Below are 22,207 nucleotides of genomic sequence, written 5' to 3' on the forward strand. Positions count from 1 at the left end.
CCCCTCTGCATTTTGGTGACCAATAATCCTACTGCAAATGTATTTTTCCCAGTCCACAGGTATGAACATGTTATGGTACTATGTACATTTAAAGGGGTCATAAACAGCATTTATTACCTTGGTATATCACTCGTCTTGTCGCTGTTCTTCCCCCCCTCCTCCCACACTCCGGCTACACAGCATGTTCACAGCAGTAACATGCTTCATTCACAGGGTCAAAGTTCTGGTCCACACTCCTCCACTCAGAAAGTTCAATGCTTGTGAAAGAATTTGTAATAGATCAGGATTCCCAGGATCACCAGCTCCAGCAGGATGACAATGGAAAGTAGCAGCTTGTTGGTTATCACTCTAAGAAGAGAAGCCAGAGTGGAGTAGTCAGAATCCTCATAACCTTATTTCTTCCTATCTGAGTATTTTGGGGTTGTAAGGCCCATCGAGTTTCATCATGCAGTCACTTAGCACTAAGTACTTCGAAGGTTCTTTAATGAGTAGGCAACACCTCATGAGGCTTGTTAGCCATAACCTAGGGATAACTTGTGGTCATGAGGTAGACAGCGTTAACAAAATACAAGAATGTCTTTTTTTATATAAAAATTCTAGGAACTTGCCGGCGCCGCGGCTCACTAGGCTAATCCTCCGCCTAGCGGCGCCGGCACACCGGGTTCTAGTCCCGGTCGGGGCGCCGGATTCTGTCCCGGTTGCCCCTCTTCCAGGCCAGCTCTCTGCTGTGGCCCGGGAGTGCAGTGGAGGATGGCCCAGGTGCTTGGGCCCTGCACCTCATGGGAGACCAGGAAAAGCACCTGGCTCCTGGCTCCTGCCATCGGATCAGCGCGGTGTGCCGGCCGCAGCGCGCTGGCCGCGGCGGCCATTGGAGGGTGAACCAACGGCAAAGGAAGACCTTTCTCTCTGTCTCTCTCTCTCACTGTCCACTCTGCCTGTCCAAAAAAAAAAAAAAAAAATTCTAGGAACTTTAACTTAAAAATTCCTTTTCTGGCACTAGCATTATGGCATAATGGATTAAGCCACCACCTGCAATGCCAGAATCCCATATGGGTGCCCGGTGCTACTCCACTTCTGATCCAGCTCCTGGCCTGGGAGAGCAGTGGAAGATGGTCCAAGTGTTGGGCTCCTGCACCCACACTGGAGACTGGGAAGAAGCTCCTGGCCCAGCCCTTGCCATTTGTGGGGGGGTGAACCAGCGGATGGAGAATCTGTCTCTCCCTCTCAAAATCTTTTTTAAAAAAATTGCTTTCCTGTAGGGTTCTGTTTTAAAGTCTAGTTCTTGCTCATAAGGCAAAACTTTGAGAAAAGGGGCCAACTCTCATGAAGGGCAAGCAGAGCCAAAAACAAGGACTTAACAATAGCAACAAATGCTTTTCTAATGAAGCTGTCAAACATACAGAGCTGTTATTCCCAGGTGTCATCTTCTGTAAGGAACATAAACTGGGACTTGAGTCCCGTCAGCAGTCAACATGTACACTGCTCCAAGTGAGAGTGGATTACTTTTAACACGGGATCTTATACTGGGATAGCAGACTACCCAAGACCACAGCCCCTACTTTCTCATGAAGTGCTGGGAGGTACTGAGCAGAGGGGGACTACATGGCATCAAGTCCTGAGATGCTTTATTTGGGACCCTTTCAAGTAAGTTACTGTTTTAAGCTTTCTTGCTTGGAAGGTAAGAGTTAAATTGTTACTCCTTATTTTAAAACTTACTTTCTGGACATTGAACGGAGAATCTTTCGACTTTTGCTCAGGTTTTCACTTGTGTTTACCAGCTGAGAAGAGAAAATAGCAATTACTTCCTTTTCAAAAGTGCATGCTGTAGAACTGAATATTCAACTAAGGGTAGGCACTACAGGGTTTATGTTGAAAAATCCCACCCCCCAAAACAAAAGTAAATACACAGCATGACTGCCTCTGGATACTGGCAGGAAAACCTGGAAAGGACAAGCTGCTCTAGCGCTCATCAAGGAGATCCCAGTGTTGCTGGGGGATGGACTAAGCTAACCCCGTGCCTTGGCTCTTCAGAAGAGGAAGGCTTTGAATGTCCCCAGCCAGTGACTGATGCAACCTGTGAGCAATTTAAGATTTGAATTTCATCAGCCAAATTCCAGGAAAGCCTACTGAGTGATGTTTGTTTTTATAAGTTGGTGGGCTACCACTTTTAGAATCTGGTTTTCCTTTTTTTTTTTTTCTTTGCCCCTTTAAGATAAAGGTGCATTGAACTATAAAAGGAACTGGCTCCAAGAACCTTTCCCTTTCAGCTACCGTTTCTAACCTAGAGAGCAAGAGGGTATTTAAATGGATGCCATTTGCCACCTGTTCCCATTCCCAGTAGCTTTGGTAAGCTGATCTCTTAGCTTCTAAATTCAACCAGTCCACACAACCTGTAAGCAAGCTGCGTTCTCCAAAGCTTGTTTGTGAATTTTCACTGCTCTAAGAATGGAGAATTGTAGGTAGTACGCAGATATTTTCCTGTCCAAATCTTGGCTACAATTATGTTTGTTTGAATTTTCCTCATGCTATTAAAAATTATAGCATTCCAAAGGCACTAGTTAAAATTCTGTATGGATTAACTCATTCACGGAAAGGAAGAAACAAGTTATGTTTCAGAGCTTCTTAGAGTAACAGATTAGAAGTCCCTGAAAGTTTTTGCACCAAAATAAATTCATACTTTGAACTCCCTTTTTGTTAAAGATTTTACTTATTTGAAAGTCAGAGTTAAAGATTCTCCATCCGCTGGTCACTCCCCAGAAGGCCACACAGGCCAGGCCAAAGCCAGGGGCTTCATCTAGGACTCTGGTGTGGGTGGCAGGGGCCAAACACCTGTGCTGTCTTCTGCTGCTTTTCCCAGGCCATTAAGCAGGAACTGGATCAGGAGTGGAGCAGTTGGGACACCAACCAGTGTCCATATGGGATGCTGGTGTTACATGTGGTGGCTTTATCTGCTATTCCACAATGCTAGTCCCCTTTTAATTCCATTTTCTATGAACTTTTTGAAGCACCCTTGTAAAGTAGATGTCTTCATAATAGCAGATTATACCATCAGATGTATAAGAAAATAAGGATTCAAAGCTACCAATCTGAGATTTTTAAGTACTTTTTGACATTCTTGTCAAAGACAGACAATACAGAAACTATAGATATAAATGGAGTGGCTAAGATTTTTATAAATGCAGAATCGGGTTCCTTCCGTCCTTTTCCCCTTGTATAAAATGATTTCCAATGACATCTAAATATTAGGGGTAAAATTACTCCTCAACTAAACAAAGCCAAGTTGAAAAATCAGTACCTAAAAATTACTCCCTAAATCTAAAAATACTGTAGCTGCAGGCCTCAGCATGGCATCCAGGTGTACTGCGCCCACCCTACATTCCCATTGCCCAGACTTACTCTGCCTTTGGTACGTTCCAACTGCTCTCGTTGCTCCCCCAGCTCTTCTATGATTTCTGAGCCAATCTGGTCAGTCTCTGTGGCAATCCGATGAGAACGCTCAATACTTTGGGTGGCTCGGTTCAGACTTTCAGTGCCTTGCAGAAGCAATGCCCTTTGAGACTGAAGCCGATTCTGACGGGAGTATGGGAAAGAAAAGTTATACTTTTTCCATTATAAATTAATGCCAGCACATTCCTTATGACCTTCCTTGTGTAAGAAAGGATACAGTGAACAATAATTTTCATTACCCTGACGATGGAATTCAAGATGCTGCTTCTAATGAACTATAAGATCCTGTTCAAGGTCACAGCTAAAGCAGAACCTGGAATCCAATCCACAGGATCACAGTTACCCGCCACTCCACTGCTTGTTACACTTGGGAAGGAAAGGTGGATTAAACAAAACACAGCTCTGTCTGTGACGAGTCTGAACTGGTTCACCAGCACCTTCTGAGAGAGAGCAGCCCAGATCACAGAGGTACAGGAGCTACCTGAGAACGCATGGAGCCTGTTAACTTTAATGGTGCCATAAACAAACCAACTAAATTCTGCAGCTCTAGAAAAATAATTCACTGAGGATCCCATGGCCATGAGTGAATTATTCTCTTGCACATAAAGAAATCATTCAGAAGTCTGGGACACTCCCACATTCTAGAAAATTATGTGGCTACACTCTTGGTGTGCTCAAAAGTTTTTGTTGTTGTTTTGGCCTGAGGTAAAACTTGGGGCCGCCACTGTGGTGTAGTGGCTTAAGCTACTGTCTGCAGAGCCAGCATCCCATATGGGAGCTAGTTCAAGTCCCAGCTGCTCCACTTCCAATTCAGCTCCCTGCCAGTGCGCCTGGGAAAGCAGTGGAGGATGGCCCAAGTGCTTGGCTTGCACTCACATGGGAGCCCTGGAAGAAGCTTCTGGCTCTGGCCTGGCCCAGCCCTAGGCATTGTGGCCATTTGAGGAGTGAACCAGAGGATGGAAGACCTCTCTGTAACTCTGCCTTTCATACAAATAAATCTTAAAAAAAAAAAAAAAAAAGAGTTACAGAGGCAGAGAGAGATCCTCCATCCACTGGTCCACTCCCCAAATGGCCAGAACTGCCGGAGCTGGGCTGATCCAAAGCCAGGAGCTAGTTCTGGGTCTCCCATGTGGGTGCAGGGGCCCAACCACTTGAGCCATCTTCCACTGTTTTCCCAGGCCATAACAGAGAGCTGGATCAGGAGTGGAGCAGCAGGGTCTTGAACTGGCACCTATATGGGATGCTGGCACTGCAGGCAGCAGCTTTACTTGCTATACCACAGTGCTGGCCCCTCAAATCTTAAAAAAAAAAAAAAAAAATTTTTTTCAAAGCTGCCAAACAGTGGATTTCATCTCACATAAGTTTCCCCAGCTGCCCTAATTTCTCCAGTGCCCTCAATGAAGATTTTCTCTACCTATAATCCAAAACACGGGCAGCAAGAAGACAAAAGTAGCCTTTGTCAGCCAGAATTAACCACTGACCAAAAAGGGTGCAGCTCTAAGTCTTTAGCTACTCAAAGTGCAGTCAAAATGGGCCCAGCTCACAGGCCTATTACAGAGCAGGTGAACACCAGCTGAAAACCATCTAGAAGCCAAAAGATAAGCTCCCAGAGCAGAAGGGACAAGACATTTTCACACAGGAAAGTACACAGACCAGTGGACGAGGAAACCACTGAATCCGGTCCAAATAAGCCACGTTACATTAGCTCAGAGGAAGAAAAAATTTTAGTGAAAGAGACAGATTTGGAACAGTTTTGGGGCCGGCACCGCAGCATAGTGGGTAAAGCCGCTGCCTGCAGTGCTGACAGCCCATATGGGTGGCAGTTTGAAACTCAGCTGCACCTCTTCAGGTCTGACTCTCTGCTATGGCCTAGGAAAAAAGTGGAAGATGGCCCGCGCCCTTGGGCTCCTGCACTCATGTGGGAGACCCAGAAGCTCCTGGCTCCTGGCTTCGGATCAGTGCAGCTCTGGCCGTTGTGGCTATCTGGGGAGTGAACCAGTGGATGGAAGACCAACTTCTCTCTGCCTCTCTAACTCTGCCTTTCAAATAAAACAGTACCCCTACTACTAAACCTGTGTCTACCTAAATTATGTCTTTACAAAATTTCTGAAGCTAATTTTAAAGAAAAGTTATTGTTTGGACTTATTCTCCCCTTTTTTGGGTAACAAATTACCAAAGTCACTTTAACAAGTTGTACCTGCCCACCTCTTCCCAGTCTCCTAGGTCAGCTGCTGCTGCTTTTTAAAAAATGTTTACTTTGAGGGGTTGCACTGTGGCACAGCAGGGTAAGCACCACCTGCAGTGCTGGCATCCTGTATCAGAGCGCCAGCTCCAGTCCCAGCTGCTCTGCTTTCCTCCAGCTCCCCGCTAATGCATCTGGGAAGGCAGATGATGATGGCCACACGGTTCTGGGCTCCTGGCTTCAGCCAGGGCTGTTGCAGCCATTTTGGGATTAAACTAACAGATGGAAGATCTCTGTATCTTTCAAATAAGGGCTGGGTTGAAGCCAGAAGCCAGGAACTCTATCCTGACCTCCTGTGTGGGTGGCAGGGACCCAAGTACTGGGTCATCACTTCTTGCCTCCCGGGGTGTGAATTAGTAGGAAACTGGATTGGAAGCAGAAGCAGGACTCAAACCCAGACATCCAACACTGACAGCTTAATCCATTGCACCATAATGCTCATCCCTTTAGTGTCAGCGTGTGATGCCTTGTGCATCCACTTAAAATTTTTACATCATTCTCATAATGTCTTAAGAAGTGTATATATTTTGTGGCCGGGGCCGTGGCTCACTTGGCTAATCCTCTGCCTGCGGCGCCGGTACCCCGGGTTCTAGTCCCAGTTGCCCCTCTTCCAGGCCAGCTCTCTGCTGTGGCCCAGGAAGGCAGTGGAGGATGGCCCAAGTGCTTGGGCCCTGCACCTGCATGGGAGACCAGGAGAAAGCATCTGGCTCCTGGCTTTGGATCAGCACGCTGGCCGTAGTGGCCATTTAGGGGGTGAACCAACGGAAGGAAAACCTTTCTGTCTCTCTCTCCAACTCTCCTGTCAAAAAAAAAAAAAAAAAAAGTATGTATTTTGAAAGTCAGATTTAGAGAGAGAGAGAGAGAGACTGAGACTTCTATCTGCTGGTTCACTCCCCAGATGGCCACAGCGGCTAGTACTGGGCCAGACTGAAGCCAAGAGGTTCTTTCAGGTCTCCCACGTGGGTGGCAGGGGCCCAAGTACTTGGGCTATATTCCACTGCTTTTCCCAAGCACATTGACAGGGAGTTAGATCAGAAGTGGAGCAGATAGGACATGAACTAGTGCCCATATGGGATGCTGGCATTGCAGGCAGAGGCTTTACCCGCTATGTCACAATGCTGGCTCCACAATGTCTAGTTTTAACAATAGCAGTGTCAAGACAGTATCATTCTGAATGTCTCAAACTATAATCCAGATGCATTATGAAATGTAACTTGTTTATAATTACATTACCAGCCTTTCTACACATGTTCAGTCTGCACTGGTGGACCCCCTTTTCCATTTCTACTCCATGCTACTTGCCAATTTCTATCTTGTACTGCATTTGTAGAAAAGAATCCAACTGTTCAGCATCTCTGGATGGTTTCAGAATACAGATTTTTCAATGAGTCCAATTTTATAAGAATCTTGAAGGCAAGAAAGGCAATCTGGTTCACTTCCCATTACAACAAAACAAAGTATTAGTCCCTTCTTAGGAAGCATCCTGCATTCTCCACTCTATGTGTCATCTTGATATTAATGTGAAGGAAGGCTTGGATTGGTTTTGTAACAATGCTCTGATAAAAACCTAAATGAAGACAGGTGTTTGGTACAGTGGTTAAAATGTTGTTTGGAATACCCATATCCTATATCCAAGTGCTGGATTTGAGTCCCGACTCCCAATTCCAACTTTCTGCTAATGTACACATGAAATGAAGGCTAATGCATGAAATGGGTCGTGTGCTTGGGTTCCTGCCACCCACATGGGAGACATGGATTCAGTTTCTGGCTCCTGGCTTTAGCATGGCCCAGCCCCAGATGTTGCCAGCATGGGAGATCTCTGTCTCTGTCTCTCTGCCACTCAATCATTAACATAAGACAAAAAGTCAAACTGAATTTTTTTTGGCATATTTGAGACAGTGACTCTAAAACTCATTTGAAAACATAAAAGCTCAAGAAGATAAGAAATTACGTTAATGGGTCAGGGATACAGAGTCCGGATATAATAACAGGTTTCACTTACATGCTGCTACACACAAAGCATTGTTTTATATATATGTCTTCAAAAAGTTCATGGAAAGCACGTACTGCGAAAAAACTAAGAAAACTTATTCATTGGGGGCCGGCACCGTGGCTCACTTAGCTAATCCTCTGCCTGTGGCACTGGCATCCCAAATGGGCGCCGGGTTCTAGTCCTGGTTGCTCCTCTTACAGTCCAGCTTTCTGCTGTGTCCCAGGAGGGCAATGGAGGATGGCCCAAGTGCTTGGGCCCTGCACCCACGTGGGAGACCCGGGGGAAGCACCTGGCTCCTGGCTTCGGATCAGTGTAGCTCCGGCCGTAGTGGCCATTTGGGGAGTGAACCAATGGAAGGAAGATCTTTGTCTCTCTCACACTAACTCTATCTGTCAAATAAATAAAAAATAAATAAATCTATTATATTAAAAAAAGGGAAAACTTTTATTCCTTTGAAAGGCAGAATTAAATCTTCCACCTGCTGGTTCAATCCCTAAATGTCCACATCAGCTGGAGTTCAGATAGGCCAAAGCCAGAAGCCAGGAACTTTATCCAGGTCTCTGACATCCATGGTAGGGACCCAAACACTTCTGCCATCATCTGCTGCTTCCCAGGGCGTGCAGGAAGCTGGGTCAGAAGCAGAGTAGCAGGGACTCAAACCAGGCACTCAGACACGGGACGCGAGGACTTCACTGCACAACTCCATTGTTCATGAACTTGTTGGAGATCCCCTCATACATGAAGCATGGAGATAAATAGGTATGTGTATGGTTTAGAAAGATTTGTTTAGGTGGGGACCCGGGGAGGAGGAGACTGGATACAGGAAAAAGGAGAAGGGTATACACAAGACAACAATCTAGGACATAGAATGTAGGCTATGCTCTACAACGTGGTTCATTCTTGTCTCCCAGGCCCTGATAAAGAACAGCTGGAGCTTACCATGTGCTCATTCTCCATGGCATATGTTCCGTACTTCATGTCTCCTCGGCCCCCAGGCGTGGCTGTCAAAGGTGTGCTTTTCACTTCCCGGTGGAGTTTGGCAAGGTCTTTCCGGTAATTTCGAAGCTTAGACATCATCGGGTTGCGGAAAGACAAGGGTGCGTAACGTAATTCCTCTTCCATCTCTGCCAGCTGGGAAGGCAGAAAGTCAGTCATGAGTAGATGGCCTGGTTCCTCGGGGGATGGGCCTGGTTTAGAGTAATCAAACCACAGAGTGCCCCACGTACGTCCTCAGCCAAATGCTTCATGAGGCAGAACTGCACCTGGCATGCTTAACTCATCTGAGTATCTCACAAGCATTAAAAAAAATCTGATGGGAACTGGTGTTGTGGCGCAGCAGGTTAAGCCACCTGCAACATCGGCATCCCACATGGATACCGATTCCAGTCCTGGCTGCTCCAGTTCCCATCCAGCTCCCTGCTAATGCACCTGAGAAGACAGACGAGATGGTCCAAGTGCCTGGATCCCTGCCACCCACATGGGAGATGCAGATGGCGTTCCAGGCTCCTGGCTTCTGCCTGGTCTAGCCTTAGTGGTTGTGGCTGCTTGAGGAGTGAACCAACCGATGGAAGATCTTTCTCTCTCTGTTGCTCCCTCTAACTGTGCCTTTCAAGTGAATAAATCTTTAAAAAAAAAAAAAAAAAATCTGATGAGAAAACAAAACAGAAGCACCTCAAATGACCAAAATGTTGGGCTGGGCCAGGCCGAAGCCAGGTGCCCAGAACTCCATCTGGTCTCCCACAAGGGTGGCAGTGATCCAAGTATTTGTGCCATTTTCTATTGTGCTTCCAGGCACATTAGCAGCGAGCTGGGTGGGAGGCGGACTGGCTGGGATTTGAACTGGCACTTCGATATGGGATGACAGCATCTTAAGTGGCAGCTCAACCACTGTGCCACAACGCTGGCCCTCCTATAGCTTACTAAGTATTTACATTTTGTCATTTTATCCTTAATAAATCGATTCAATAGGAAATACTCTCTCCATCTTACATATAAGACTTAAAAAAAAAAACTGCTCAAGATTACATAATAAGAGGAGTCAGGAATCAAAAATCAACTTCTTAGCTCTCCTCAATATACTAGTTTTCAGCCTGGTTGGCTCAACAGTGCGGCCAAGAAGTCCTGTGAGGACTAGCCTTGTGGCACAGTGGGTTAAGGTGATGCTCGCAATGCCGGCATACCGTACCAGAGTGCCAGCTCAAGTCTTGGCTGCTCTGCTTCTGATCCAGCTCCCTGTTAAGGTGCCTGTGAAGACAGCCAAAGATGGCCCAAGTGCTTGGGACCGGCCCCGATATGAGAGACCAGGATGGAGTTCCTAGCTCTTGGCTTTGGACTAGCCTAACCTGTTTTGGCCATTTTGGGGGGTGGGAGAGAATCATGAACCAGCAGATAGAAGATCGATCTCTCCCTCTTGCTCTGCCTTTTAAAAAAATATTAAAAAGAGGAGCACTTTGCGGTCTACAGTAAAAATGACAGGGTTTGGCACTTGCATTATTCACTTCCTCCTGTTTCTGAAAAAGTTATGTTTGTCTTCATGCAGAAGATAACCAGGGACCACAGAGCAGACTGCTTTCCCCTTTGTGGGATAGATAAAACACCTAGCTAGGTTCACAAGAGGGCCTATATTACTCATCAGCCTGGGTGACCAGAGTAGCTTTGTTAATTTTTCTAAGTTCTGAGAAATAAAGCATCTAAGCACCAAACAGAACGGTGGTAGGGAAAAGATTTTTTTTTTTTTATGCTACCAAGACGACTGGTCACAAAACGGGTATTACGGGTATATTCACCTGTACTAAGAAGGTATTAAGAGATTCTAGTACTCCCATTATAAAGGAGATGGTCTCCACAGCCTGGTGGCCTGGTCCTTTTTAAAACTGATTCAGTGATCCAACATGGGAAGCAGGCCACACAGCAGACTTACAGAATGACAAATGCTCTAATTAGCACTCTGACCTCAGGATCAGCCTGTAAGGCATTTGGATCTGGCTGAAAAGCCCATGAGAGCATTTCAGGCATGGAAAGCCAAGACACTGTGGTAACAAATAATCTACATGAAGGATCTTTGTGAGATCCCAGTGGAAAGAAGGGGCCATCAAAGGAGGTACCTTTCTCTGAAGGGAGGAGAGAACGTCCACTTTGCTTATGGCCCTGTCTAAATACTGATGGAGTTTGTGGACTCAAAAGGCTTCCATAGCCTTGGCAGCTCATGATAAAAGCCTTGGGTGATCACTGATGTCATAAATAAAGTGTTAATTGTTAAATTAATAATGCTGTGCACTGGCTCCACATTTAGGACCTCTGCCCTTAATAAGCTGTACTATGACAAGCTTTAGATCCTATCTGGGAATTCGTCCTATTAAGGAACCACATCTGGCTACTATTTTGTCTTTCAGGACAGGACGGAACATGGCTAGATCCACCTGTGGGCCACAGCTTCTGTGACAGTAAAAGTTTAACAAAGAACAGTAACTGTGGTACACTGGGTCAAGCTACCACTTGCGATGCCAGGATTCCATACTGGAATGCTGGTCTGAGTTTCAGCTACTCTGCTGCTTCCAATCCAGCTTTCTGCTTATGCTCCCATGCCACTCACATGGGAGACTCAGATGGAGTTCCTGGTTCTGGCTTTGGCCTGGCCCAGTCTAGCTCTGTTTATTACAGCCATTTGGTGAACCAGAAGATGAAAGATTTCTCTGCCTTTCCAATAAATCAATTTAAAAAAAAAAAAAAGGCAGAAAAACAATGTTAAGGGGCTGGCACTGTGGCATATTGGGTAAAGTCACTGCCTACAGTGCTAGCATCCCATATGGGTGCCAGTTCAAGTCCTGGTTGCTCCACTTCCGACCAAGCTCTCTGCTATGGCCTTGGAAAGCAGAAGATGGCCCAAATCTTCAGGCCTCTGCACCCACGTGAGAGACCCAGAGGAGGCTCCTGGCTTTGGATTGGTGCAGCTCCAGCCACTGCAGCCATCTGTGGAGTGAACCAGCATATGGAAGACCTCTCTCTCTCTTTCTCTCTCTGCCTCTCTGTAACTCTTTCAAAGAAATAAATCTTAAAAAAAAAAAAAAAAAAAAAAAAATTCACCATCTTAATGGCTAGAGATTTAAAGAGACCACGCAGTTAAAAGCTTGAGAATACTCTTACTACTCACATCAGGAAGATGTTATCAAAACTCTACTTCAGGAGAGTATTCAAGCTTCACCCATTTGTGTTTGTCAACTCCCTCAACACCCACCCCCTTTAGTTGCCTCACTAATTTAGTGAGAAATGGTAAAAATCAAAATCAATAGACAGTGACAGTTAATCTGCAATCAGGTCATAGCATTACTTCTGGAAATACCAGGTAGAAAAAGAAACAAAGACTTGCTCTTACGGTTTCATTTGCTTCTTGCTGCTTTTCATCAAAATCTCTGATCAACTTCTTCTTCTCTTCTAGAAAAGACAGGTAAGTTTCTAAGTCTCATTACTGCTTCCATACATTTGTATATAGGCCATTCCTTTAGCTTAGAATAAACTTCCCATTCCTGGCCTGGTGGGGGTAGCAGTATTTATTCACCCCAAAGGCATTTAAAAACCTATGATTGGGGCTGGTGTTGTGGCGTAGAGGTAAAACCACCCTCTGCGATGCCAGCATCCCTTATGGGTGCCAGTTTGAAACACAGCTGCTCCAGCTCTAATCCAGCTCCCTGCTATTGCACCTGAGAAAGCAGCAGGAGACGGCCCAAGTGCTCGGGCCCCTGTACCCACGTGAGACAAGGAAGAAGTTCCAGCCTCCTGGCTTTGGCCGGCATAGCCCTGGCAATTGTGGCCATTCAGGGAGTGAACCAGCAGGTGGAAGACCTCTCTCTCTCTGCTTCTCCTTCTCTTTCTGTGTAACTCTTTCAAATAAATAAAATATTAAAAAAAAAAAAAAAAAAAACAACTCTTAGTTACTGCTTTTCTGCAAGTCTGCTCCTTTGGGAGGCTGCAGGGTGTGGTGCTTGTCTCCCCCTGGTGGTGGCATGGGTAATGACATGCACCATGAGTGTCATTCCCTTTTTCAACCCTACACGTTATTTTGGTGCTGGTATGTCTTTATATGTAAAATTACTAAACTCCTCCTTTAACAAATATAGGTTCTAGCTCCAGAGCAGTAACTAAGTAAAACAGTGTTCTTTTGCTTTCACTGTAATTTTTCCAATAAGATTATATAGATTTTCCATTTAAAATATGATACCGTTTCCTTCTAACTTTACATGTTAAATAGATGTGTTTTACGTGAAATAAGTTTATGTAAAGAAAACAATTAAAAGTAAAAATGGTACTTGGACATGGCAAAAATACTAAGAGGATACTGGAATGCTGTTACCCAGGAAACATCTGGGGAGAGCGATCAGTCGTGGGCTTAGGTTCTGGTACTAGCTTTGGGTCTGCCTCAACATGTAGGCTTGGATAGTTTTCTTCAGCACTTTGGAACCTGACCTCTTTTCTTGGCTATAAAATGAGAGGTGGGCCATCTCTTTATTCATGGGCACTTCAAAAAGTTCATGGAAAATACGTGTTATAAAAAAAACTATTCATGGATTTCAAATATTTTTTGCACCAAACTTTATTTGAAAGTTACAGAGGTAGAGACAGAGAGAGAGGTCTTCCATCTACTGGTTCACTCCCCAGACGGCCGCAACAGCCAGAGCTGCGCTGATCCAAAGCCAGGAGCCAGGAGTTTCTTCTGGGTCTCCCATGCGGGTGCAGGAGCCCAAGGACCTGGGCCATCTTCTACTGCTTTCCCAGGCCACAGCAGGGAGGTGGATCAGAAGTAGAGCAGCCGGGTCTCAAACCGGCGCCCATATGGGATGCTGACGCTTCAGGCCAGGGCTTTATCCTGCTGTGCCACAGCACCGGCCCCTAAACTTATCTTTTAATTCCATTTTCCCATTTAATTACTGATGTACCCTCATATTAACAAAAATCAACCCCATTGTGACAGGTGTTTAGCCTAGTAGTCCAGAAGCCCATTTCCCACACTGGAGCATCTGGGTTCAACTCCTGACTCCAGCTTCCTGGAAATGCAAACCCTGAGAGGCAGCCATAATGACTCAAGGGACTGGCTTCCTGACACCGTGTGGGACACCTGGCTTGTGGTGCTGGCTCCTGGCTTGTGTCTGATCCAGCCCAGCATCACTGTGGATATCTGGGAACCAAACAGCAAATGGGAGCTCACTCTCACCTCCTCTGCCTCCCAAATAACAATAATAAAAGCAGCCCCATTTAGAAACAGCTGTGTATGTTCTTTTTTAAATGTATACATTCAAATCAAAGTTCTCCCTGGAAATCTACCCACAATCTACTTATTACCGCAAAGTCACCTTTGCTTACAATGTTTTTTGAACTCATCCTTTGGAATTACCTTCACAGCTTTTATTTTCTTAATGGTAGTAAGACTGACCACTATGACCATTAAGTACATAACTCAGTGCAACCATCCCCAATTATATCTATCTCTAGAACTTTTTCACCATCTCAAACTAAAATGCTACACCCATTAAACACTAACTATGCATTCTATGAAAGAGTAACCCTAGGTCCAACATATTAGTGGAGTCATTGAGACTTGTCCTAAGTGTCTGACTCATTTCATTTAGCATGCCTGGAAGGTTACCCATGCTGTAGCAGATCAGGGTTATAGTCTTTTAAGTTATGGATTTTTCTTCCAGTGTGATTCCTAAACACATGCCAGTACAGTCACCAGCTGAGGAGCAACCTTTTCCAATACTAAAGAAAACAGATGAGCTGGGCTTATGGAGAGATGGCATGTGGGTAACTGTTCTGCTGTCCTGAGACTTTTCTTGGATAATTTTGCCTATCCTGATCTTCATCTTAGGCCCTGACTTTTGAACCCAACCCTACATAAGAAGTAATGCTTCATACGAGTTTACATTTTGTTAGTCACAACAGCAACTAACAGGCCAGCTGTCTGGTTTTCAAATGATCATAAATTATTTTGGGTATATTTGTTTTATATTCTCAACTTGACATCAGACTCCTCCAGAACAGGGACATTTACTGTGTCCATAGTTCTGGAACTTTAAACCTCTTTAGATGCTGCTGCTCTGAGAGCCTTTCCCCCTGTTCTCTGACCCACTCATTCTCACGTGACGCTGCCTGCACACACACGGGGCGCTCCAGGTGTGCTATCTCTTCACACCTTCACACTGCTTACAAACCCATCACTTCCTTTTTTTTTTTTTTTTTTTTTTTTTTTTTAAGAAAACAGAAGAATGTTCAGCCAAGGAAAGTGGTACGTATCAGCAACGTGGCCATTACCGCTCCTGACGGGGCTAAGTCCTCAGCCACCAGCAACGAAACAGTGATCCCTGCAGTCCTGAGTGGCGACTTCCAGGCGGCAGCACCCTGGCGTTCTGTAATAAGCTGCCGCGGCAGCGAAGCTGACTGCCAGCACTCTGAATCGGCACACCTCCGAACTCCAGCAGTTGCTCTCCCGACCCAAGCCGATCAGCACGAAGCAGTGCTGCACACACACTCTCCCAGGCTCAGTCTCCTACAAGTGTTCCTGCGAAAGTCTCCTTTATCTCCTTTGTTAATGGATAAGAAAATCGGCATTCCACAAGGCAAATTCTAGAAACTCTCCTTGACTAGCCGCCCTGTGCCATCTTCTGAAAGTTGGAAATATTCCACTTTCAGATCTTACAGAACACACACTTCCTCCTCTGAAAACAACACAAAGAACGTCACATTTATGAGATCCTTTATGGGCGCCTAAGATCTAAAAGAAAAAACAGATGATGGCAAACCATCTTGAGTTCTGTGCCAAGGAGACTCGAGCTGGAGAAACAGAGTGTCGCGACCACAGGAGTGAGTCTACAGCAGCACTGGCCCTCAAAGGAGACTCTCCTGACACCCACGCCCATGTTTCTCCATGCTACGGCACACAACTGACAGGCACGTCTGTGCTCCTGGGATACAGCTTTTAGAAACTGGTATAATTTATTAAAAAATAACATTGAAGAACCTTTTACTTTTTTTTTAAGAGAATGAGAATTAAGGCTGCAATCAACTTCTAAACAGCAAGACTCCATGCTGGGTAGCACGGGCCACTCCAAACAGCGTGGTCTCCTGCCCCATAGGCCTGCCAAACCAATTATGTGTGAGGGACTCACCCTGGGAATAACTGTCTTGTTTGGTAAACTGGGTGCATGGTGGCACCATCTCCTGGACCTGGGATAAAGGAATACAGCCAGCTCTGAAAAACAGAGCTACAGAAAGCCTACCTAAAGGCTTGGCCACGTAAGCAGCGTGTCTTCCTTGTGGAGATTCGAATTACCAGCTCAGAAATGCTCTCGTCCCTTTAGACTCGTGGAAATAACTTCAGTTCCACAAGGATCTCAAACATACGTGATTTTTTGCTGTTGGTGCCTCACTGGACATTTCTAGGGCCAACATCCTCTCTGCAGACCACAAGAGGTTACTTGATCTCTCCCACTACACAGGAGTTAAAACCATCAGGTCTTTCTTAACCTGTTTCCTCAATCAGTAAAAAGGGAATATAACAAGGTTATATAACCCTGACCTTACAGGGTAGTTTGAAAGGGTTAAAAGAGAGAACACACATAGCAAGCACTTATCAAGGGCCAGGCATGAGAAGGGTTTGATAAATAGGAACCACTGATTTTGAAAGTAAATCTTGAGGGGCGGGCGCTGTGGCGTAGCAGGTAAAGCCACTGCCTGTAGTGCCAGCATCCCATATGGGCGCCAGTTTGAGACCCGGCTGCTCCCCTTCCGATCAAGTTCCTTGTTCATGGCCTGGGAAAGCAGAAGATGGCCCAAGTGCTTGGGCCTCTGCACCCACATGGGAGACCTAGAAGAAGTCCCTGGTTCCTGGCTTCAGATCGGCCCCACTCCAGCTGTTGCAGCCTTTGGGGAGTGAACCAGCGGATGGAAGACCTTTCTAACTCTACCTCAATTAAAAAAAAAAAAAAAAAAAAGAGGCCGGCTCACTTGGCTAATCCTCTGCCTGTGGCGCTGGCACCCTGGGGTTCTAGTCCCGGTTGGGGCACCAGATTCTGTCCTGGTTGCTCCTCTTCTAGTCCAGCTTTCTGCTGTGGCCTGGGAGTGCAGTGGAGGATGGCCCAAGTGCTTGGGCCTTGCACCCGCATGGGAGACCAGGAGGAAGCACCTGGCTCCTGGCTTTGGATCGGCACAGCTTGCTAGCCATAGCAGCCATTTGGGGGGTGAACCAACGGAAGGAAGACCTTTCTCTCTGTCCGTCTCTCTAACTCTGCCTGTCAAAATAAATAAATAAATAAAAATTAAAAAAAGAAAGTGAATCCTAGGCAGCAAGACCCAAGAGCAAAAAAAAAAAATTCACCAAAGAGGGGCCAGCACTGTGGCATAATGGGTAAAGCTGCCACCTGCAGTGCCAGCATCCCATATGGGCACCGGTTCAAGTCCCGACTGCTCCACTTCCAATCCAGCTCTCTGCTATGGCCTGGGAAAGCAGTGGAGGATGGCCCAAGTCCTAGGGTCCCTGCACCCGTGCAGGAGACCCAGAAGAAGCTCTTGGCTCCCAGCTTTGGATCAGCTCAGCTTCAGCCATTGCAGCCAATTGGGGAGCAAACCCAGCAGATGGAAGACTTCTCTCTCTCTGCCTCTCCTTCTCTCTGTAACTCTTTATTTTATTTTTTTTTATTTTTTTATTTTTTTGACAGGCAGAGTGGACAGTGAGAGAGAGAGACAGAGAGAAAGGTCTTCCTTTGCCGTTGGTTCACCCTCCAATGGCTGCTGCAGCCGGTGCGCTGCGGCCAGCACACCGCGCTGATCCAATGGCAGGAGCCAGGCGCTTCTCCTGGTCTCCCATGGGGTGCAGGGCCCAAGGACTTGGGCCATCCTCCACTGCACTCCCTGGCCACAGCAGAGAGCTGGCCTGGAAGAGGAGCAACCGGGAAAGAATCCGGCACCCCAACCGGGACTAGAACCCTGTGTGCCGGCGCTGCAAGGCGGAGGATTAGCCTAGTGAGCTGCAGCGCCGGCCATAACTCTTTCAATAAATAAATCTAAAAAAAATTCACCAAAGAATATGAAGAGAGTAATTAAAATTTGGTAGGCTATAAGAAATTAATGATTATTTTTTCTGGCTCCCAAAATAATGGGGTCCTGGGTAGAGATACTGAAATATAATTGAATTAAAATGTAAAACGTGTAAGGATATCACCATATTCATAAAGACGGGCAGAGAGAAGTCTTCAGAAACTGCAAAACCAAAACTAGAAACCATGACTATAGGCACTTAACCTATTAATTAGATTAGGGAATTACAGCACTGGGGCCGGAGCTGTGGTGCAGTAGGCTAAGCCTCTGCCTGCAGCACTGGCATCCCATGTGGGTTTTGGTTCGTGTCCTGGCTGCTTCACTTCTGATCCAGCTCTCTGTTTATGGCCTGGAAAGGAGTGAAAGATGGTTCAAGTGCTTGGGCCCCTGCACCAGCATGGGAGACCCCGAAGAAGCTCCTGGCTTTGGACTGGCCCAGCTCTAGCCATTGCAGCCATCTGAGGAATTAACCAGCGGATGGAAGACCTTTCTGTCTTTCCCTCTGTCTGTAACTCCACCTCTCAAATAATTAACTAAATGAAATTTTAAAAAACCAAAAAAGTGCAGGAAGAAAAACAAAAAAAAACCACAAAAATAAAAAAAAAAATAATAGCACTTAAATATATGGAGGGATTTCTTCAGATGTTGCAAAACACTAGAAATGACAGCTGTGGGTGCTTACTGTAATAGTAAATGGATTGATAATTATCACGTTAATGGACCAGCACTGCCACACTGTGTCTTTTAAGTGAAGACAACTTTATTTTAAGGGAGACAGAATGGGAAGAGGGGGAGGTTAAAGAGAGAGTGGGGTTGAGCCTGCCCGGGCAGAGGGTTTGAATCTGGGCTTCATTCCCCAGTCTTAGTTATCCTTCAAAGGCAGAAACTGAATGTACACTATGGGGAAAAAAATCTCTCCTGTGGTTCTAATGGGTCTAGATGTCCATCTTAAAAGTAATGAAAACGTGAACAGAAGTCAGTCACTGAGTCTCAACAGTCATAAATGAGTACCTTCTTCGCAGCAATTATATAATCAATCGTTCAACAGCTATTTATGGAGCATCCAGGAGGCACCAGACACTCTAAGTGCTTAGGATACATAACACACGAACACAGCACTGACTTCAATAGTGACTCAGAGCTCACCCAGCGGGCCTGCTCCACCGTGCTCATCACAACAGACAAAGTAACGACTCAGCCAAGGTGTCCACCATGGGAGGAATGGATGAAGAGAATGTGGAATGTATATACACTGAAGTGTTACTTTTAAAAAAGAATGAAATCTTGTCATTTGTAGCAAAATGGTTGGAATCGGAGGACATCATGTTGTGTGAAGTAAGGCCAGACACAGACAGACACATACTGCATTGTTCTCCCTTGTATGTGGGAGCTAAAATTTAAAAAACCAACAAAACCAAACCAAACCTCTCAATCTGAACACTGAATGTTGATTACTAGAGGCTGGGCGTGCTGGAAGGGATAAAAAGAGTTTGGGTTTAAAAACAAGGGAAACTGGGTGTGAGCTCTTTAATTCTGACAAATATAGTAATAAGACATGTTCATAGGGAAATGGAAATGCAGTGAGAATATGGTAACTACTTGGGGGGTACAACACAATTTTTCTTTTGTAAATTTAAAAAATATCCCCAGGTGGGTGGTTAAACCAAACTGCTTGTTAAAACAGTTTCTGGGGGCCAGCGCTGTGGTACAGTGGGGTAATGCCCCGGCCTGAAGCATCAGCATCCCATATGGGCACCGGTTCCAGACCTGGCTGCTCTACTTCCAATCCAGCTCTCTGCTATGGCCTGGGAAAGCAGAAGATGGCCCAAGTCCTTGGGCCCCTGTACCCACATGGGAGACCCGGAAGAAACTCCTGGCTCCTGGCTTCGGATCAGCGCAGCTCCGTCGTGGCCAGTGGGGAGTGAACCATTGGATGGAAGACATCTCTCTCTCTCTCTCTCTCTCTCTCTGCCTCTCCTCTCTGTGTAACTTTTTCAAATAAATAAATATTAAAAAACAAACAAACAAACAAAAAACAGTTTCTGGGGACCAGCACTGTGAAGTAAGCCACCACCTGCCACGCATCCCAGATGAGCATGGGTTTGAGTCCCGGCTGCTCCACTTCTGATTCAGCTCCCTGCTGTGGCCTGGGAAAGCAGTAGAAGATGGCCCAAGTCCTTGGGCCCCCGCACCCACATGAGAGACCCGGAGACTCCTGGCTTTGGATCAGCTCAGCTCTGGCTGTTGCGGCCATTGGGGAGTGAACCAGCGGATGGAAGACTTTTCTCTGTCTCTCTCTCTAACTCTGCCTTTCAAATAAATTAAAAAAAAAAAAAAAAAAAAAAAAAAAAAACTACTCTGGGGAAAGAAGACAAACAACTGTAACTATCACAAATATGCGGAGTGTCTAGTACGCTGTTAGAGACTAAGCGATCTGGGGGAAACGCAGAGCAAGCTAAGAGAGGTAGTATACAGAGCTGGTAGTCTCGCCCGAAACACTCAGTTCCCCACATATTAATGACAAGAAATTGCCTACTATCGTCAGGGGCGTTATCCTGATTCACGCATTTATTCCTCACAAAAACCCTAGAAGCAGACAGTTCAGTTTATTCCCATTTTGCAGGGGACACTAGTTTGGTTAAAGAAACGTGTCCGCGGTCACACTGCTGAAGTGGATCTGAACCCCGGCCCTAGGATTCCTGCTTCACCGCTGCCTCCCAGTTCCCCGGTCTGTTCTTCCCCGCGGCAGACCACGTATTTCGTCAGGCTACAACGGACGCGACCCCGTGATGTCCGCTCCACAGGCGCCCCCGCCGCCCTCACACACACACCCGGGCAAGTGGGCTTCCGCTGCCTGCAGGTGAGCGCGCCGGCCCCTGCGCGGCTGCTCCTCGCTCCCCACAGCCGCTCCGGCCGGTCAGCTCCTGCCTCCGAGCCAGCTCTTGGATGCAGAACTCCCCAGAAACCCACGCACCCGGACGCCCGCCACTAGGGCTCTCAGCCCGGGCCCCTCACTCTTGTGCGGCTCCTCTATCCAGCCACCAGCACCCTCTCTCGAAAGTAAAATCCGCATTAACCAGCCGCCCGAAACGCTTCGCCCGACTCGCCACCTCAAGTCCAAGTGTCTGGCGTGGACAATCAGACCCCTCCACGTCCTGGCTGACGCGCTCTCCCCCACGTACCCCCGACTCCACAGCTGAGAGCGTGAGATTCCGCGCTCCCTCGCAGCTTCTTCCCCCTTTTTCCCCTTCTCTTTGCAAACGCCCGTTCCACCCCCTCTACTGCCAGACTGATAGAAACGACGGGCCTCCCCCAAGAATAAGGCCTTTAAATGCGTAAAACAATACACAGGGAGCTACGAAAGAAGCCCATTCCCCAGAACACAGGATCACAGATTTAAAGACCTCTCCTCCCCACCCAAAATGCGAATTTTAAGAAGCCACGGGGGGGGGGGGGGGTCCCCGGGAGGCGTGTCTGATGAGGGGCGGCGAGACTGGCGCCCGGCCGCACGGGGTTGCACTGCCCACGGTCTGTCCCGCCCCTGCCTCACCGGTCCCTGCCGTCCCCAGCAGCCGCCCGGGCACCCCTAAGAGGTCTTCATGGAGGCCCCGGAAGATCTCGTGCAACTTTTCGAAATGCTCCGAGGAGGCGGCGGAGGTAGCCATCACGAAGGCCGAGCTACGGCCGCGGCCGCCGAGGTTCTGGGCTCTGAGTTTGCTCCCGGCCCGGCGGTCAGCCGCCCAGCCCCACGGCCATCACGGCGACCGCCGCGCCCCCGCCGCCGCGGACGAGGCGCTTCCGGGGCCGCGGCGGGGTCCTCCCGCGCCGGAACGTCCACGCCCTCCAGCCTAACGCTATGGGAGCGCCGTGCGCGAAAGCCTGATGGAAAGTCGGAAGGGTTTCGCTGCCGAGCGGGTCCTGAGGGACAGCGGCACCGCACGTTAGAGCGATATTCCCGGAGCGCTTAGAATATCCGGTTCGCTGTTGGGGGAAGTTGTCACAGCGGAAGGGCCCGACGGGCCCGCGGGTCGGGCAGCTCGGCCGCCTCCTTGACGGCCCTGCCCGTGAGGGCGGCGCCGCAGCGCATGCCGGGAGTTGTAGTTCGGCGCAGTGGACGCGCAGGCTCGGGCGTCACGTGTTGCTTCAGCTGGCGTCTCCTCCTGCCCAGTTGCGCAGCGGTTTGGTATCTATTGGATATGGGGTCTGCACGTTGCTGTGCTACCCCGGCTTCCACAATTAGTGTCCTCATCAGGTGTTAGCTTTCAGCCTGGGAAAGACAGCGGGGCCGGGGTCCTGCCTGCCCTCGGACTGGGATGTCAGGTGGCTAGGGTCATGAAACCCCGGGCAGTGGACCCCAAAGTGTGCGTTCTTGGTCTCTAGGCTGGGCTCGCCTAGTTCATTGGGCACATGAACTAGGGGCCACCGATGGCGGGGCTTCCTCA

At 47.4% G+C, this 22,207-nt stretch overlaps 1 protein-coding gene across 2 annotated transcripts; it reads right to left on the minus strand.

Annotated features, from left to right (window-relative positions):
* Positions 1-87: 87 nt before the first annotated feature.
* Positions 88-21,587, minus strand: VTI1B (vesicle transport through interaction with t-SNAREs 1B). 2 transcript variants are annotated; one of them, XM_002719563.5, is made up of 6 exons: positions 21,316-21,578; positions 12,055-12,113; positions 8,622-8,813; positions 3,397-3,570; positions 1,717-1,778; positions 88-348 (listed from the first exon to the last, which is right to left on the minus strand). In XM_002719563.5, exons 1-6 carry the CDS (start codon positions 21,428-21,430, stop codon positions 252-254), a joined length of 699 nt encoding a protein of 232 aa, XP_002719609.1. In that variant the 5' UTR covers positions 21,431-21,578; the 3' UTR covers positions 88-251. The 2 variants fall into 2 exon arrangements, with proteins under 2 accessions (XP_002719609.1, XP_051682311.1); XM_051826351.2 differs by lacking the exon at positions 1,717-1,778 and having other exon boundaries at positions 21,316-21,587.
* Positions 21,588-22,207: the final 620 nt, after the last annotated feature.

This window comes from Oryctolagus cuniculus, chromosome 20, assembly GCF_964237555.1.
Source record: "Oryctolagus cuniculus chromosome 20, mOryCun1.1, whole genome shotgun sequence".
Taxonomy (NCBI): Eukaryota; Metazoa; Chordata; class Mammalia; order Lagomorpha; family Leporidae; genus Oryctolagus; species Oryctolagus cuniculus.